The 18884-nt window shown below is 47.1% G+C and overlaps 5 protein-coding genes across 5 annotated transcripts; 3 read left to right on the forward strand and 2 right to left on the reverse strand.

Moving 5' to 3' along the window:
- Positions 1–72: 72 nt before the first annotated feature.
- On the reverse strand, positions 73–1357 carry GGS25DRAFT_498851 (OTU-domain-containing protein). The gene has a single exon (XM_049261736.1). It carries the CDS (start codon positions 1058–1060, stop codon positions 80–82), a length of 981 nt encoding a protein of 326 aa, XP_049114624.1. The 5' UTR covers positions 1061–1357; the 3' UTR covers positions 73–79.
- A 524-nt stretch (positions 1358–1881) lies between these two features.
- On the reverse strand, positions 1882–5064 carry GGS25DRAFT_366318 (glycosyltransferase family 2 protein). Its single transcript, XM_049258152.1, has 3 exons — positions 4901–5064; positions 2165–4687; positions 1882–2102 (listed from the first exon to the last, which is right to left on the reverse strand). The coding sequence occupies exons 1-3, from the start codon at positions 4964–4966 to the stop codon at positions 1965–1967; spliced, it is 2727 nt and encodes a 908-aa protein (XP_049114625.1). The 5' UTR covers positions 4967–5064; the 3' UTR covers positions 1882–1964.
- A 5111-nt stretch (positions 5065–10175) lies between these two features.
- Positions 10176–11540, forward strand: GGS25DRAFT_523634 (uncharacterized protein; the record flags this gene model as incomplete). The annotated part of the gene is made up of 2 exons (XM_049264459.1): positions 10176–10212; positions 10276–11540. The coding sequence occupies 2 exons, from the start codon at positions 10176–10178 to the stop codon at positions 11538–11540; spliced, it is 1302 nt and encodes a 433-aa protein (XP_049114626.1).
- On the forward strand, positions 11416–12068 carry GGS25DRAFT_366476 (uncharacterized protein). Its single transcript, XM_049258153.1, has 2 exons — positions 11416–11897; positions 11993–12068. Exon 1 carries the CDS (start codon positions 11580–11582, stop codon positions 11877–11879), a length of 300 nt encoding a protein of 99 aa, XP_049114627.1. The 5' UTR covers positions 11416–11579; the 3' UTR covers positions 11880–11897; positions 11993–12068.
- On the forward strand, positions 11659–13199 carry GGS25DRAFT_498886 (uncharacterized protein). The gene is made up of 2 exons (XM_049261737.1): positions 11659–12939; positions 13010–13199. The coding sequence occupies exon 1, from the start codon at positions 12162–12164 to the stop codon at positions 12516–12518; it is 357 nt and encodes a 118-aa protein (XP_049114628.1). The 5' UTR covers positions 11659–12161; the 3' UTR covers positions 12519–12939; positions 13010–13199.
- Positions 13200–18884: the final 5685 nt, after the last annotated feature.

Genomic DNA, 18884 nt, shown 5'->3' on the forward strand with positions numbered 1-18884 from the left:
TTTTCCTCACTCCATGCCTCACACCTTCCACCCTTTCCCCTCCCCTCCCCTCCCCTCTCCTACACCCACCCCTATCCCATCACCCAGCCTTCCTCAACGAGTTATAGTGCTCGCCCAGCCCATACCCATGGCGATAATACGCGAGCCAAACCGTCTTCCTCTCTTCCCCTCCACCGCCCCCCACACTCGGCTCAATCGTCTCCGTCCGCCCATCCTGCACGACCCTAATCTCAACACCATACGCATTCGCCAGCGCCGTAAGCTCGAGCTGCCCGCCCCACTCCGCCGTGTCCCGCATCTTCGCCACGTACGTGTCCAGCGGCTCCTCCAGGAACGGCGCGAAGTCGTCCGCGTGGGTCGCCATGTACGCTGTCGCGGCTCTGCGGACAGTTTTGTAGGGCGGGACTTCGGTATCAGCGTTGGTATTGTTGGTAGAGGAGGTAGCAGCGGTTAGAGCCACGCCACACACCAGCAACTGATCCGCCACCGCCGCGAACAAGCAGTGCCCGTCGGGGCGTATCTCCTTCTCGACGAGCCCGTGCGCCGCGAACGCGCGCCGCAGCGACGTCTGCTCTTCCGTCCGGTGGTCCGTCATGTTGGCCGCCTCCTCTTCTGCTGCTGCCGCCGCGGCTTCCTGCTCTGCTGCGCGACGCGCCATCCGCTCTTTTTGCCGGTTGCGTTTCTTGGGCTGCGATAGTTGGGCTGTGTTTGAGATTGCTGCTTCGGCGTTGTCGTTGGTGTCGGAGGAGGGGGAAAGCGTGGTGTCTTTTAACTTCTGGCTTATACCGTTCGTCGGGTCCGCGGGCGTCGGCGTGTCGTCGTCGTCTTCGGTATGTGGGTGGCGGTCCTCTCCTCCGTCCGGCGTATCGTGTACGTCTCCATTCAGTGTAGCGATCTCTTGCTCGTGCTTCTCCTTGAGTTGCTTCTCGAGCTGAGCGCACTCGTCGTTGACTCCCTTCCGCGTCTTCTTCGTTGCGTTCTTTTTCTTGCTTGTGATTCGCGATTGCAAGTCGCGTTGCTCTTTGCGATGCCGGGCTTGCATCGTTTCTAGAGCCTCCATCGTTGCTCGATCTGATGTTGGTCTTTGCCTAGGTACCTAGGTAGTCCTTGACTCAATCGGGTAGTTCCGAGTTTTTGCTTGATTGGATTCTAAATACGAGCTAAGAAGAGAGCTCCGACGAAGTTATTTGGCACTGGACTGAGTATTGTTATGTTATGTTGTGTTGTGTAGTGTTGTGTTAAAAGGTTTCAGATGTTGATTATTGGACGTGGGGTTGAGCTTGGGTTGAGCTGCATGGCATGTGGTAGCTAATAGTTAGCCCTGAAGATATTATCGCTAGGATCCAATATGGCGGGGTAGCTCGCTGAAGAACTTTAGGTACCCACCTGCAGCAATGCAACTATTGACCAGACCTTGGTACCTGAGTTTAGAAGGTACCCATGGGCCTAAACACTTGTAACGGTCCTAACGGATACCCCTAACTTATAACCTACCAGGTGATATCTTCAGATTACCATTATGCCAGTCTAAAACGGCCATAGCACGTAATAACATATTCACACGCAAAGGCCATCCAAGATTCAATAAAAATATCATGTAGTTTACCAGATTGATTCGTAAAAACTGATTCGGCGATCCAGTTTAGGCACATTAGGAGTATATAAAAGGAGAAGGACAACAACAACAACGCCCAAAAGCAATGCCACCATAGTTTCAACGGACTAAAAAAGGACATGGCGTGGCCGCAAACTTTTCGGATTCCTCCTCCTTCTCCTCCCTCCCCCCATCCCTCCTCCATTTCTCCCTATCTTGCAGATCCAAGTCCTCGAAGCCCGTCTATCCAGCTCAGAAACATTGATGTGTTTGACGCCAGGTCCTGGAGATGGGCCACGTATGTACACACGTGCCATTTTTGGGGGTATAATTTCTTAGATAACCCAAGAACGCCACCTCATAAGCCTGTTTACCGTCTGGCAAAGCAGCACATGATTCCGGTTCGGCCCAAGAACCAGCAGCAGCCGATGAAACGGACCAAAGACAGGATGGCAGTGCAGATAAGTAGGAACTTGAAGAACTGCGCCGTGCGGTCCGATGTCGTACCCTATACAACGCATTAGTACACATACTCTTTCATTCAATTCTGGTTACTAATAGTAAACTTACCTCGATACCGAATGTCGACAACCTGGTACTGGTCACACCAACGATGAGAGCACAGTTCGAGAACAGCCACATGATGACCAGCGACGTTCTGAAAGACTTGTACGAATCCTCGAGATCCTTGCTCTCCACTTCCTCCTCCGGCTTGAAAGGAGTCAAGGCTCGCTTGACGGTCGCTTCGAACTGGCTGTCGATATCTTCCTGAGGCTTGTCGATTTCTTCGATGGCAGCCTCACCCTTTTCATCCTTTACAATCTGCGCGGCAGGCAGCGCTTCAGCTTTGTCTGATCCCTTGGTACCCCACGACACATCGTGCCAATTGTTGAAGGCGTAAACCATCAGAATGTTGATATACGTCGACATAAGAACCATGTAGGCCGGGAAGGAGTGGAACATGTGCCACGGGTCCAAGTACATGAACGAGGCGATGTAGTACAAACCGAATGTCGCAAGCAGTGCCAGAATAATAATTGCTATCTCGGACTGGCCAGTAAACATTGCCTTGAGAGCATCACCAGCATTCTGTCCAGTAGGCAAGTTCTGAGGCTGGAAGGCAGAGATGACCAAGTAACCAGAGAGGATGAGGATGTAGAGCTGGATGAAGCCGAACACACCGAACGATATGATGTAAGTCCACTTGGAACCCTTAGGACGGTTACCCAAGGCTAGGACGAACTGGAGGATAAGGAAGGCAATGTACAGATACTGGAGAATGGCATTGATGATCGGAGAAGCAGTATCACCGAAAGGCCATCCGTGTCGCTCTGCCGAGGTATTGCTGGCTTCCACAGGGGTTCCGACAAGTTCCATGATAACAGTGGTGGTCAAGTAGTACGATGCCAAACTGAACCAAGTGAATAACAGATTGGCAAAGTTGTAGATGAGTTGGACGTGGAAGAAGAACATGCGCAGAATGTTGTGGCCACTCTTGTACATGCGGCCGAAGTGCATCAAGGAGTAAAGCGAGGCAGCGAACGAACCGTTAAGCCAACGTCGTCGCTGGCTGATAAATTCGGGTGCTCCTTCGGGCACATCCGTCTCACCCTTGGCAGCCTTGATGTACGTCAGATGCCACTTGGAGCCAGCTTTGGCAACAAGTTCGAAACAGAGGATACGATCCTCAGCTAAGAACATGTTCTTCTTGAAAATGTTCATACCCTCGATACCCTTCTTACCGAGAATCTTGGAGAGAGTGTGATCACCGTGGAAGTACTGCTCTAGAGGTCGGCCCATGATGGCTCGGAATCTGTATGCGGAGAAAGCACCGGGCAACACAGACACATAACCAAAAGAACTCTCCAGGGGCTTATCGAGAATGTTCGAGATTTTGTACTCGAAGTTCTGGACAGCGACAAGAGGGTTCATCAGCTTCTTGCCACCCTTACCCAACATGGCGTGAATTTCACCACAAGCACCACCTAGATCCTTATCGTTGTAGAAACCTTCCCAGAGTGCAAGAAGCGACTTGGTGCCGGGCTTAGTACCAGCATCGAGCAGAATGCACACTTCGGGGTTTAAAATTCGGCCGAAGGCATTGAAAAGCCAACGATGGGAGTTGATCTTCTTGGTGTTCTTCTGCTTCAGGCAGAAAATCATCTGAACGGGTGGGAGGGTTTGGGGGCTGTCATCCATCGGTCTAATGAGCTGCTGGTTGGGCGTCACCGACAGCTGAGTAGTGTATTCGAAGATATGCGCGACCGTCTCCTTGCCGCTGACTTCCTTCTTCAGAACACCGTCCTGGAAGACACCAATGGTGGCCAAGACGTCGAGTGTTTCCTTATCCGCGTTGCCAATACCGTCGAAAACGAAACAGACGACAATCTTTTGCCAGGCAGGACCGCCCTTGTTCCAAAAGGTGGACTTCTTGAGGTTGACAATGTCACGAATGTTTTGCATAGCACCGTGGAGAGTTCGAGAAAACAGCTGCTTGTCTTCGTTGTAGTATGTGATGGCAATCAACAGCTCCGTGTGTCTGTTATACATTCTAGGTCGAAGATCGTAGCCATTTTTCAGGGTGAAGTCGTTAGGATCGCAGGTCGCAGCCGTATATCGCATATTGACGAACTCTCCAGTACCGCTCTCAGCATCACGGTACTTGGCTTGTACGGCATTCTTGATAGCACTAGGCACGGGGTAATCGACGCTCAGGACTGAACCTTGCACCAATTTAACCTTTCGCGTGGCATAACGCTTTAAACCGCCGCCGTTGCCGCCAGGTTGCTGACGGCGTAGCCAGCTTTCATCGGTGTCGACAGTGGATGCTGGTCTGCCGTAGCCAAAACCAGTGTCCTGAAGCTGATGCCCGCCAAATCCTCCCCCGTACTCACCATCATATTGGGGTGCAGGCGACTGGGTAACAGGAGGTGCGGTAGTCGCATAAGACTCGGTCAAACTATAAGCAGAAACGGGACGGGCAGGGGGAGTATCTGCGCCCAACCGATCTTGCTCGTAGTGTAGACCAGGAGTTTGGCCTAGGAGATGGCGTTGCGATTCATCTTCGTCTTGGTCGTGAGGAGGCAGATGATACTAGATGAGACGAATTCTAAATTAGCTGTGTGACCTTGTCGATACATAACATATAACAGATGGGAGGGTAGATAATAGATAGCACAGAGCACAGAGCACAGAGCACAGAATAGATAATACTAAGCTGGCAGGTGCTAGGTACGATGTAGGTACTATGTAGGTAGAGAGTATGGATGAATCCAAGACGATGGTTAAGGTTAAAGTTTTACATACCGTGCTGCCAGCAGGCATGTCTTGAAGCCTGTGACTGTCATACTCATTATTTCCGTTATAAGCCATTGTGATGGTTGGCTACACCAGCAGCTGGAAACACAGACTGGCCGATGTTTTTTATCGAGTTGTTTGGGTTGGTGTAATATTTTCGTTTCTCTTCAAAAATTTTGCAGTGAAGCTGTTAGGCTCACCGACACCCGAGAGTGAGGTGCGCAAGATCCAGGGGCCACGCGAAAATCAGGGTCCCCCCACAGAAGGAAGGTTTAAAAGTGAAGGTAACCTGTCTGCGGGAGAAGGCTAACACTATTTAATAAAGAATGAAAGGTTAATGATATCGAGCGATATGATGAATCAATCACCCGGTGCTCCAAGGCATATGGACGGTTTTTGACGATAGGTAAAATAAATTCTAAAGGGGGGAAAGTTGAGAGGAGGGCAAAACGGTCGTGTTTTTCTTTTTCAGGTAGAGATGAGATCGGCGTCAGGACAGCACCCCATACGGATGGGGTTTATGGATTTATGAGAGGTCACTGCTCATCAGTTGCCTTACGACAGGGATGTTACTGTGGCTTAGCATACACTACAGGCCACTCAGCCGTTACGTTACTGCGTTCCAGTACACCTGTTGATGCAGCGTCCACTGACTGAATTGCCGTCTATGGGTAGTTTGTACATAGTATTGAAGCCTTAAAGGTTAGTGCCATTGCCAAGATGCATTTTGGTTGGTCAAAAATGCGTAGATAGGTACCCTAGGTACCTAGCAGGTACTAATTAGGTCTGTACCCTTCAAGCCAGATTTGACCTGACAAGGTACATGCATATATCTTACATAAGGTAACCAGCCCTTACATAGTGAATATGTAGTTACTAACCTAGAATTTTAACTTGAATTGATTCGTTGTTCTTCAATGTTGAGATAAGGCCAAAAAGTATCAAATCCTTTTAACAAAGATATGTAGGTGTATGCTCGTAAATAATAGGGCAGGTGCATAGTTCTCGTGATGTATTTACGGATCAATGTCTTCAAACAATGTCACCCTCTGTTGTTTCTCTCCAGGAATTTAACTTCAATGTTCCCTTCAAGTTCCCTTTACTTAAAAATACTTCAAAGCTTATTACTAGTTGACATGTACTGTGTACATACCTAGCTGCCAGGCATTAATGGATCGATTTATCTTCAATGTTCGTGCCATTCAATGTGTGTGGCACCTACATGGTACCTGCTACTAAATTGCATGTACTTTAGTCTTGGAGGCTTCAAGTTTAAGGGATTGGAGACGGGATGGATCCAGAATCTTGCTTCAGGCTTCAGCCACAAATGCGAGCTGGCGAATCGCAGCATTGTACCGAGTGTATGTAAATGCAGTCAGTCTCCTTATCATACTATGTAGCACCTAACCAATCCAGAACTGTCAGCAAACAGTACATACATGTATGTGGTCTACAGTCAGCTCAGGGGTTGGAATATGAGACTAGAAATAGGTAGCCAACTTAACACACATCACTACACTATTGACATTCCTCGTCGTCTCTATGACCTCTATCATCTATGACAGTATGACTCCTATAACTTGAAGAATATACCTGCGTATGTATTAGTGATTGCATTCTTCCTTCATCTGTTCATTTTGCAATACGATGGTAGGCAATCATCGCACAGGGAATGGTCCTACAATCATCCATGGATGCAGAATAAATGCAACACTGGCCATTTGTTGGTAACCTCAGCTGGCTATTAGCTTGAAACTCAGCCCCGTATTTCCCCCAGTACATTTACGTGTACACAATGCGATCTAGTAAAATTCTGCCCCTGGACGCATGTGCCGTGTAGTGCTGCGATAGAAGAATAGTAGCCATAGTTAGCCTCAGTAGCCTTTTACGATACATGTTATTCAAGCTTTTACTCTCTATTATAAGACTTCATTTGTCAATTGACTACATAAAAAATGGAGTTCCCTGTGAGGATGTCCATAAAATTCTGCAGTAAATAGTCCGAATTTAGTTGAAGAGCAACATTTCTGTCGCGTGTAAAGGCGCCATTAGTACCTAGTAAGGATCCCGCCCCGATTAAAAATAGTAACCCAGAAATAGGAGACATCTGTGGAGATCTGAATAGCCGAAGCATCATTGGATGAGGTGTCCTATTTTAGTGGACACAAGCAAAGAAGGCGGTGCAAGTGGTGCAGGTTCAAGGGGCGGGTAACGAACTTGGAAATTCTTCGTCGCTTGATGCGTCTGCGTCTACGTATGCTGCCACTCGCATTGGCTTTTGCATTGGCTTACCTCCCTACCTTGCCTGTCAACCTTCAAAATCTCTACAGTGGAAAGGGGAACAAGTAATTATATGTTTTCTATTTAATCCCATATCCCTTCTTGTCAACTCACGTTGATATCCTGTGTGGTATTTTTTTTTTTCTTTCCCTTCTTTTCCATACCGTTTCTAGACTTAATAGCGTTACATCAATATCACTTGCAGAATCTGTTTAAGGGTTAACCTAGCAGCCCAGTACCGTGACATACATATTCATATCAATATTTTGCACATCCCAGTATAAGATCGCCCGGACGATTTACTTCTTAGATGGACTGGAGCTTAAAGCCTTATCACGTTACTCACGCCGACAACAACCCTATGACCCCTGATAACATGGAGCGTAGATACTAGGTATAAATAACCGCATCTATGAATACTCCGCATAGCCTGCTTACCATTCATATGTAGTAGATAAGCGAAGTTTAGTACTGCTAAATTATTTCACGGCTGTACGTAAACGTCACGGTCTACCTAGGTAGTCTCTTAATTGGCCCGATTCAACTACGTAACTCGAATGTCGACAGCAAGTGGGTTAGTACGAGACAAGAAGCTTTCATCAAGTCAGTCTGCTAAAGTCGACTTGCCGATTATGTCTCTCAATAGTTATTGAATCGGATGCTTATGAAGTTGAGCTCGATAGGGGGTTATACAATGCCACTAATGTCTACTTGCCTACAATACAAGTTGTACATAGCATGAACAGGTAGGATTTCATTGAGCCGTCTTTCGAAACGATAGTATCGTAGGTTCTTTCAAGCATAATCACTGGCATTCAAAGATACCAGACAAAGTTCATCCCTTCTCGTAAGTATAGGTATGATTCAAAGCTTGAGATAGAGGTCGCCTTTTCGGTGTAGGGAGTTGAAAGGGAGTCAGTCTATTCGGGCTTTATTCCTGCCAGCATCCTAAAGGTGCTCCCCCTATTATTTTTGGTGTTCGATGTGACTTGTCGTGTTCCCAGGTTGACATAGGACAATAGGCACCTATATATACGTAGGTATGTAGGAGCAACGTCGTCCACGTGCCAGCACTATGGGACAATCAAATCTTTGAAAAGACCGGTTCAGATGATAACTATTGAGCGCCAACCCCGAGAGAATATATGTACCATAATTCATCCCAGTATGTTTGTTGTCTGTGTATCTAGGCACTGACTACATTTATAGATTGAATGATCTCGGGATAGGGGGGAAAGTCCATCATTTAAAGATATCTAGGCACCTATGTATTACAAATTATATTTGCACTCCAACGAGACCTGCTTTTGATATGCTACACTTTTAACAATTGATCGAAATAACGCAAGCCATCACGTGCAGACGGTTAAAAGAGCCAATGGGGGGAATTATGGAATGGAGCCGTTGCGTGGGCCCCCCGTAGATCGTGAAGGTCTGGCCCTACGGACATGCCTAGTAATACATACATACATGGGAATGGCGTTCGCGAACCCGCTCATTCGATGAAGATCAGTCTCATTTGCTCATCGCTATCTTTTCTTTATTATCTTTTATCTTTTTTTCCGATATCCATACATAGATCTTGGTTCTTATTTTATATCTCAAAGGAATAACAGGAATAACATTGAACTTTTCTAAAGTATCCATGTACTTTCATAGATACAGGATTAATATAGGATTGAGATGTTCGACTATAATAAAGAGATCTACTTTGCAATTTCTCCTTTTACCTACCGTGTTGGGTTCTTGGAAGTTGTATTTGTATGCAAAACTATTCTTGGACACAAAGAGCATTCATCAAAGTTGATGCTGCTATGTACAAAGTATAGATCATGCGTATAATGCATATAACGCATATACTACCTAAGTAGGTAGGTAGGTAGGTAGGTACTATCTAGGTATGTAGGTAATGGGTAACTAATGGGAAGGATGAAATCTGAATACTAGTAACAGCGACTAGCGAACGAATGATAAGTCGTCATTACTCCCTGTCTTCCCTGTCTTGATGAGTTTGTTTCGCTTAATTTGGTAATTCAATGATTTTGGAATGATTTTGTACAACATCTGAACATTCGCGTAGTACGTACCCGCAGTTTAGGCATATTAAGTGGTTCCGTCGCGACTTGTTTCGCCCAAGGTTATCCCTCATTAATGAAGCCGAATTAAACCCTTGTTCTTTATGCTACAGTCACTGTTACTCCCTAAACTTCCAAGGTTCCCAGGTTGTTCCTAGGTTCAAATTCACTCTTTTCACCCCCCCATCCCGTCCCCATCTGCCCATCTGCCCACCTCTACCACTCTATCCGGTTAACGTGCGGGACTCATCACCAAATTCCAAGTTCCAAGTTCTCCCTCTCTTTTCCCACTCAAACAAATCCTCTAAACCAACACATCAATCTCAATTGGAAAAAAAAGTATCGCTTGTGTACAAGTTGCCTTTTTGCATTCGATACGCATTGGACGTTCCTTTTTTTTTTCTCCATGGCAACCTAAGTTGCATTTATTATTGAATTCCACTTCTTTGAGCTAGTCTCTTGTCACTCGTTTTATTCTACCAGCCAAACAAAACATCACAACCACCTGTTACAAACGAATTCCTACCTACCGAAACGCTCACGCCCCCTTTCTCCACGTTCCGTAACGTCAACTCAATTCGATTCATGACGACCACGCATTACCTCTATCTCTAAACGCTCCACCGTTCAATATTTCGAATCCCGATTTTCGACATTTTTTTCTGCATATCATTTCACCCACTCAAGACAGACTCGGAAAGACGAATATTGTTGCGCTCGGATTTCAATCGACATTGATGATAACTCTGGTCAGCTAGAACGATCTACGTCAGGGTCCATCTCACCGCCAAGACAACTTCCAGTACTCTTTAATCAGCCGTCGAGTATCGTATTGTCGATCGCTAGACGAGGCCATAGCGAGGCGACAACTCCCAAGTTCCTCCCAAGTCAATCTCGCCCGAATTTGAGTATCTTACTACAGGTTAACAATGGCAGGCATTCCCGGCTTCGTCGGTTTCTCACTTGGTAAGTTTAATCCTTTGCTTTGGCGACTTGATCGTGCCTCTGATATTAATGCCCATCATTTAGCTGAAGATGCTCCTTCGCCATTTTCCAAGCGACAAAATGGCTGTTATACGTGCGAGAAAACAACATTGACCTGCCCCCCTTGTGCTGACGATGAATTCTGCACCTTCACTACCCAAAAGTGCACCGAATGCTCAAAAGCAATTTGTATAAAAAACCCAGATGCAGACGCGATATCTTCCCAGCCCAGTAGTGGTCCAAACGTCGGTGCTATCGTGGGTGGTGTAATAGGGGGTTTGGCTGCCATCGGAATCATCACGTATCTAGTTTGGCGCTTCTGTATCAAGAATAAGAGGGAGTCTTACGAGCAGGAACGTTGGCAAGGAGATGTGGAACAGACCAAAGAAGGAGCAGATAACGACTTTTCTTCAAAACGGTCAAAACGAGCCTCTACCCATACCGTTCACTCGATCGCCTCTACTGTTCTTACTCGCGCATCCAACATCATTCAAATCGCTTACATCCCTGGAGTCACTAATCGGGCCACTCCTACTTCGCCAACACTTCTTGTGCCCCCCGTTCCCCCGATCCCCATTGCGCATTCGGACAGCGGTAGCAACTCACCTTTCGACGAACAACGCTTCTTTGTCCCCGGAGATCTTCGCGACTCGACGTACTCGGGCATTTCGGGCTATACTGACCGTTCTTCTGTTGCGCGTACTTCGTATGCTCCGCGATCTAGTGTTGCCTCGACGATTTACGGAAAGAATGCTGTCATTTCGCCACTTCCAGCTCAGAAGGGCAATTTCCTCAAGCCATCCATTATCAGTGTCAAGTCAGCACGCGCTCCCAGCAGTGGCAGTTCGACCCCGCCCGTACCGTCCGTCGACTACGAAAAGTACGATCAACCACCCTCATGCCCGTCGCCTGCCTTCAGCATCGGCGCGACATTCTTTAAGAACGCCAGTGCGTCAACAGCACAAGCCGTACGACCGCAGATGGTCCGCGTTGGTAGTGGTCCTAAGACTGTCGAGGTGAAGACCAAGTCATCGGCTACTTCTACTACGGCCGTTGAGGATCCCGAAAGTCCCCAATCATTAGTACAATCAGTCGATGCGCAAAAAGAAAATGAGGTCAAAACGCCAACTATATCTAAGGATCCATCGAATATGGAGAGTCCGTTTGCTGACCCGCCCAATCCGTCTAGAGGTCAACATAGTTCCCTTACCGCAGTAAGAGAGGAGCCGTCGAGGCGGGGCGATAGCAAATCATCTTCGGCCGACCGGGACAGCAGCCCATTCGGCGACGAAAATGCCTTACGAGACTAAACTAGCCGCGATCTAACGTCATTTCGTGTATGAGGGGATATGGGAAACGCGCGCAAATGGGGGGGGACCTCGTCCACTTATAAGTCTACTTCTGGTATTTACTTCCTTAGTCTGGACCTTTTTTCTTTCTTGTTATTGTTTGTCGATCAGCAAAATCTGTTCTTGTTGATTCTTTTCATACCACCTGTTGCTCAAACCCACGCAGCCGGGACGAGGTCTGGGCTGGATCTTTTCTTCTTTGATGGTACGGCGTCTTGGCTTAGAGATACGAATGAATGGAACAGCCTCAGGAGCAGCTCGGGCAGACTGGTCGCTGTGTCTAGCTACCATTGCTGCTAGCGCTGCCTTTTTCGCTATGTATTACTCCCATTTGTTAGGCCCTCGGGCGGAGAGATGAAAACATGCGATGCGTTCTAGCGCTGCAACATTCTTACGATTATTGTCAATTGTAGCTCATCTAATATAATCGTAAGACTTTCTCAACATATATCAAGAGCATATTGCCTCCTGCAAGTCGCTTTAGTTGCATTGTGACTTGTAGTGACATTAGGTAGTCAGGCTCGGGTAGAAGCCGAGTGAGGCTATATTCGGTATAAACCTCATTACCATGTAGGTATCTACATGTTCTTCTCGCCTACGGCTGAATGCACATATATGTTATTCCACACTTCTCATGCCTTCGTCCTGTACTGCTATACACTCCTAAGCATCTATGAACTACGACTCACCGAAACAGTATACCTAGGTATACTTACTACTTCCAGGGCTGGCTACCTAGGTATCTATTTTCTTTTCTTTTTTTTCTTGAAGCTTTTTACTTGGCCAACTTTGAATACTTATCTCCCTCCTTCCCTCCCTATCTACCCACGAAAGGTAATCTTTACCCGGACTTCTTTTTTTTTTCCTCTTTTACCTTTCCCTAACGCGTGTACACAAACTCACATGCAGAAGAAAGTCAGTCAGTCCATCTCGGGCTAAAGGAAGGGGAAAGGGGTCGCATAAGGGGTCGAGATGCGAGGTACACTTGCACGACAGTCGGTGTTTTTTTTCTTTTCTTGGCTGCTCTATACACCTGGCTGTCTGTCTGGCCGGCCTGGCCTGGCCGTCTGTTGCGGCTACTGCTGCTGCTGCTGCTGTTGTACGCACTCGGTGTTGGGTATTACATTACGTACACGGGTAGCTAGGTACCGAGGGAAAGGCGAATTTTGTCGAGTTTTTCGATCGAGTACGGCTTTGTGTAAGTACCTCTTCTTGCCCCCTTTCTTTCTTGGTGGGTGGGTGGGTTGGTTGGTTGGTATAGAGGTATAGGTAAGGAGGAAGATTTTCCTCCTGCTTATAAGGATAGAGGGGGACAAGTATTGGACATAAAGGCCTCGGGGGCTAGAGAGTAAGCACCTAGGTAAGTATACACTGATTACTTCTGCGGCAATACTCTATGTCTGGTGTCGAAACGTTGACTAGGTGAGTAGTTAGGTACCTACTTTTCATGCAGATGTAGTACGCGCAGTGGTCGGGTGGATGGATATGCAAGCCCCCTTTCTGTCTCTTGGATCAGGCAAGCTCTAGCGGATAGTTACCTGCCTTGGCAGCTTGTTGACTTCCGACGGCTACTGGAATACTTCCTGCCCAATCGCCACAGACGGGGTTTTCCCCTCTAACGTACCTACCTAAGGTTAGATGACAGTCAACTAAAATAGTACGGGTGTTAGGGGTAACTATGATGAGGCTTAACACAGTAGTTACGACTGGGTCCCTAGGTACCTAGTAACCTTGAGCGTATGTAGTGCTTTGACCTACCTATATGCCTACATATAGGTAGGTACATATACGATAGGCCCTCTTTTCCTATACATACCCCCATATGTAAACACCAGACCATCGTCAGACTCTCTTCATCACGAGTTCTTGGCCCCCTCAGTCTTTGTCTAGGTATGGAGTCAGATATCCCGAGAAAGAAATGCCGGAGCAATCTCCCGCTCAGCATACACACACAGACAGACAGAGTGGCGTTAGTCCTTCCCCACCATCTTAGCTGGGGCCTTTCTCCTACATAGGCCCGGCATACCTAGGTAGGTAGTACCTACACTGCGCACGTACTTAGCAATGCGGCTCAAATCATGTGTGTACTCCACCAGCCTACTTACTTACATTAGGTAGGTACCTACCTACATAGGTAAGATGTAGGTATCTTCGGTAGGCTCTCACTTACAACATACTCATCCGCCTCAAAGCCAAGGACCGAGTATGTGGCTAGCGGCAAGCCACATGGCGGGTTTTCCGACAAGGCCAAGTCCGTTCGTTGTCCAGGCAAGTATAGACGCGCGCCGGGCGGAGGGAAGAAGGGGGGGGACCGGGTGCTAGCAGGGCGGGCGCGTTACGCAGCATAGTATATGCGGCTAGCTGCTTTGCCAACGCCTTCGTTGTCTGTTGCCCAACTGGGTTGCCCGTCGATTCGGCTTGCTAGTCGGAGCTAGTTTGTGGGGAGTATCGAAATAGGGAGGGCGATGTTCTCAGGGGGAGGTTGCCTAGGTAGTTGATAATACGATATAAGCAAGGGAGGTAGACTATTGTAGCCCTATGGCCAGTCCAGTAGGTATTAGGTATATACATATAGGTGGATTGGCAAATCAGGTGAAAGGTATTATCCCTATGCCTCTAAGGTGCTAGCTTGACTAGGTAGGTAGGTATATAGTGCCTCTTCTAGTGCCTCTTCGTTAGCAAAGACTTGCTCCCGTCGAACTGGTAGCCATTGCAAAGGCCGGGTGTCTCCTAGGAAACCAACAGGGCAATTATACACAATGTAAAGTAGGTAGCGTGTAAACATATGGCGTCCAACTCAGTCCTGCTGAGTATAAAGGATGGCAATGCCTATGATACCTCATCCAAAAGGGGGACGATAGTGATGCCTAACATATTTATTAGTGAACAAATACAGGTCGACCCCTTTCTCCTAACATATACAATATATCATACCTAGTATTTACAAGCGTTGAATATTGCACAAAGAAAATCAGGAAGAATTCTGTGAGTTCCTAGGTTCCATTGCTTGAAGCTTTAGACATGATATATAAATCACCACGAAGAACTCGTCTATCAACCCCTTTATAGCACACCTCCTTTTTGTTGCTAAACCTTCTCTCCTTAAACAACTTTTATTCCTAGGTACCTCTGAATAGAGAGAGCATCTACCAGCTATTATGAGCAGCACTTGGGCATACATATACCAGACCAATAGAGAACAGTAGCAACTTCATTACCCGGTAACGTTGAAGTCGTTACTCGGCAAGCGAAACAAGCACAGATACAAGTGTGTCTCCTGATCCATCGGACTCATCCGACACGTATCTGTATAACTACTAACCAACAATAAACATACTCCACCCTTCCACCCCCCCTGGTCCTCCATCGAACACACATCTTTGGTACCTACCGACCCAGTGTATCGACTTATGTCAGCGCGAACAAAAGATACGACAAAGCCTTGGCCCCAACTCCGCCTCCCCATCCCCTCCCACTGTAACCTTATATGACGGGGGGTGGGAAGGTTAATATGTAAAACTCGCGGAGCAGAAGAGAAGCTTATACGATGAAAGCGAGACCGAAACAGAGAGAAGACTGTCATTTTCTCGGCCGAGGACCTTTTCCATTTCCTTTTCCCCTCCCCACCGACTCCCAAATCCCATTCCCCCCTTGTTTCCGTACCTAAGTTCTAGAAAACAGGTACACTATCTGGATAGATTGTAGGAATACCGTTCCCCTGGGATATAGTTTAAATAGATGACACCTGGGGTTTATTTTGGGTGGGAAAAGGACTTGCCCTGCTTGTAACTAATCTGGTACCGACAAGTACGGTGCATACAGATATGTACATAGATGCCTCATAGGTCGGTAAAGTAGGTAGATACCGAGGCAGGTAGATCGTACATATGAATAGAGATGTCGGTATGTACAATACAACATCCCTCCCTTCCTCCCTAACCCCCAACCTTTACCCTCATTTATGCCAAGTGTACCTAGGTAGGTATCTACCTACGTAAGCATCCCTTTATATTTGAGTGTAGGGAGATGACTGCTTATGTACATACCTACATATTATTATGTAGATATCGATGTTGGTCCCGTACGTGAAGGAACGAGGAGATGATATAATTGGGGGCAAGGGACAGCACTGGAGATCGCATTACACCAACCTCTGCCGCGTGACGTAAGTACATAGATACCTCTGCCCCCTTGTCCTTATTCTACACCGCAAAGCTTCTGAGTGTGAAGAGTTCGTCGGGAGATGGGTTAGCCTAATGGTGGGAGGTCTAGCATAAAGGGGGCACTGAAAAAGGTATCCCCTTCAGTTACTTACCTGGGCAGATGTGCAGTATGTACCTACGTAACACCTAGCTACCTAAGGTAGATACGTAGGTATGTACCTATACATCGCCAATGAATAAAGCTGGCCATATTACGGATAGAGGTAACTAAAGCAAAGGCATAACTGGCGACCTTGTCAGCCAAGTAGTTACCGTGTAGGTACGTAAGGCATGTTCCCCACAGACTCTTTGATGTGTAATAGCATAGGTAAGTATCGATCTCTACTATCACGAACGAAACCTCGACACCGAATACGACATACGAATCTATGAAGCCTGTTGCTCTCAAAGCTTGACCATCCATATGCTATGTAAAGCAACAAGGCCCCCCCCTTCCCTCGCTCCCCCGCGGAAGGACCCAATCGATGTAAATATCCCGCGCTTGGCTTAAGCAGCAGCAAGGTTTGGCATATCCCACGGGAGTGTATGCTTGGTTAAGGTAAGCCCAGTTGGTCGGCCGGTTGATGAAATGATTGGCTGGATGGGATGTTTTTTCACAAACGTGTTCGTCCCGAGCCAAAGTTCCCGACGAATAAACAAAACAAACCCACGCATAATAATAGCCCAGGACAACGGGCCCCCGGGAGACCGCATGCAAGCAAAGGCTAATATTAACGAAGCGCCGCATTGAACAATGAAGAAACGTCCCTGCATTATATCTACCTACCTAGTACATACCTACCTACCGAATAACCTACCTGCATACCTAGGCACATACGTACCCCCTAGGTGTATATCTGTGCATATTGCCAGATAACTACACCCCATGCATCAACTCCGACATTATAATCCTCCAATGTAAAATGCAAAATGCAAACCCGCAAACCGGGGCCAGCTAATTTTTCAGAACCCTTGCTTCGAGGAGAGAGATGTGTACATACCTATATACATTAGGCAGATACTGTAGGTATTAAGGCACTACATTCTACTTAGCATTGAAAGAAGAGAAAGGCAGAGAGAAAGGAAGAAGGAAGCAAGAAAAGAAACAAAAGAAGCCTAGGTTAGGTAGGTATTAAGGTCCCTTACCGAACGGAGAAAAGAAGCCAACGCACGAACCGATCCAGCAGGAGCTCGCCGTCGGGAAAGGATCGCCAACCCTGGGCACTTTCTCGGCCGGTGCCCTCTGCTTTGCTTTGCTTTTGCTTTTATGTACATACATACTTGCGCACCAGTCAACATCGATATACACATAGACCGTCAGACAGTCAGAGACACCAGGCAGGCCTGTTAGGTATGTAGGTACCTATGTAGGCAGGCAACGGGACGGGCCGGCCAATAAAGGAAGGAGGTGGAGGAGGAGGAGGAGGAGTGAGGGAGGGAAGTAATTAGCTAACCTACATAACCTTGAACCTATGCAACATACCTAACTACATACCAGGAAGGTTAGCTACCTACGTAAGCACTGTGTCTAAAGAGGGTCATTAGATGACTGCAATGATGCCTAAAGAGGACGAAGCGAAGAGAGATGCATTACCAAGTTGAGTATAGAGAGCGTATGTTTGAAATAAAAGGGGAGTTACCTAGGTTAGGGGAGGAGGGGTGGTGTGCGTGCGTGCTGAAAAAGACCAGGCCAAAGAAAAGAAGAAAAAAAAAACCCCCCCCAACCACCAAGACCACACTTTTCCCGTAAGAGTTTCGCGGCAGATGCTTGAATCGATCCATACGCTAACGACTGCAGCACGACTGAAGTAGAAGAGGCTCCTCTTCGTATCGGGTCGTGATTCACGTCCTACCTACCATACTCACACTTCCATGCCTTGCCTACGCCGTAGACCTGCGTTCGTTCTTGGGCACGCTGATGAGGTTGTAGCACCACCTACTACGTGACACTCGTTGAACTATTTCGGCCATACAAGTATGGCCATTTTTGACTGATGACATTCGCTGTTCCTCCCATTGAAGGCATGATATGATACCTAGTATGATGTCCAAGTTAACTAACGGCAGTACGTGCGTGCGTGGGTGCGTGCGTGGGAGAGGGAACTCGAATACGCGCCGAAAGTACCTATCCTAATATTACTATGTATAATGCCAAGGTCAGATCACCTACCTAGGTACACATAACTACACGCCAGTACCCCTTCAACGTACACATAGTTACAAGGCTGAAAAGAAAAGCGTGTTGTACATAATACCTAACTAGTGTAGTAGTTATTAGCGATCAACACAAAAAAATAACAAGACGAGAGAAGAAACTGATCAAAAAAAAAGGCAGAAAGCTCGGTAATTTTTCGATGGTACTGTCCCACCCTAAGAAATTACACACTGCGTCAATGGGCGAGGGTTTGAGAAGAGGCCTGTCTGTCTACCTTATTAGTACCTTGACATGCTACGATGTAGTAGGTACATGGCTGCTGCTAGCATGCCCAGGTTAGGTATGGAGCAGCATTGACGAAATCAAACTCCAAACCGCGTCCGTGGCACCGGGAGAGATTTAGTTGTGGGGTTGGTAGTTAAACCACGTCCACGGGGTTTGCGTAGACCCCGTCAAGGGTCTTTTTAATAACTATTCAATTTCTAAATACAACTTGTATATCGTGGGGGGCAGAAACACACAAGATTACCCAGGTACATATGTTATAGTTACTTAGTTAGCTGTCAACGCTTGCCCAAGCTTCAAATCGAATTGGAACAAAGAGCCCTGCAACCTACCTACCTACCTAGATAACTTAATTCCTCGGACCCCCCAACCCCCCATCGTCGATGAGTTCTAGATCTGCAGTTACGGCAGCAAGAAACAAAGCTCTGGTGGCTCTTCATATAATAGCGAAATAGTTATGGGTGGGTGTATATGATTGTCACCAGGCAAGGGGCGAAACGAAACGAAACATCTTACCCTGAGATACCTACTGTATATGATTTATGCTAACATACATACCTAAGGACTATCGGTGAATGATAGAGATAGTTATCAGACTCGAAAATGACCGCCCGTTGAACTACCTACTTACATACACTATAGAGAGGCAATGAGCAATCCCGA

The sequence above is a fragment of the Hypoxylon fragiforme genome (assembly GCF_022984875.1).
Source record: "Hypoxylon fragiforme strain CBS 206.31 chromosome Unknown GGS25scaffold_7, whole genome shotgun sequence".
NCBI lineage: Eukaryota > Fungi > Ascomycota > Sordariomycetes > Xylariales > Hypoxylaceae > Hypoxylon > Hypoxylon fragiforme.

Bases quoted from the DNA above. Each gene is read 5' to 3' on its own strand.
- GGS25DRAFT_366318 (XM_049258152.1), bottom strand. From the start codon at position 4,966: ATGGCTTATAACGGAAATAATGAGTATGACAGTCACAGGCTTCAAGAC. The intron at 4,688-4,900 runs GTATGTAAAACT...CGTCTCATCTAG, and splicing joins ACATGCCTGCTGGCAGCACG to TATCATCTGCCTCCTCACGA. The intron at 2,103-2,164 runs GTAAGTTTACTA...TGCGTTGTATAG, and splicing joins TGTCGACATTCGGTATCGAG to GGTACGACATCGGACCGCAC.
- GGS25DRAFT_498851 (XM_049261736.1), bottom strand. From the start codon at position 1,060: ATGGAGGCTCTAGAAACGATGCAAGCCCGGCATCGCAAAGAGCAACGC.
- GGS25DRAFT_366476 (XM_049258153.1), top strand. From the start codon at position 11,580: ATGGGAAACGCGCGCAAATGGGGGGGGACCTCGTCCACTTATAAGTCT.
- GGS25DRAFT_498886 (XM_049261737.1), top strand. From the start codon at position 12,162: ATGTTCTTCTCGCCTACGGCTGAATGCACATATATGTTATTCCACACT.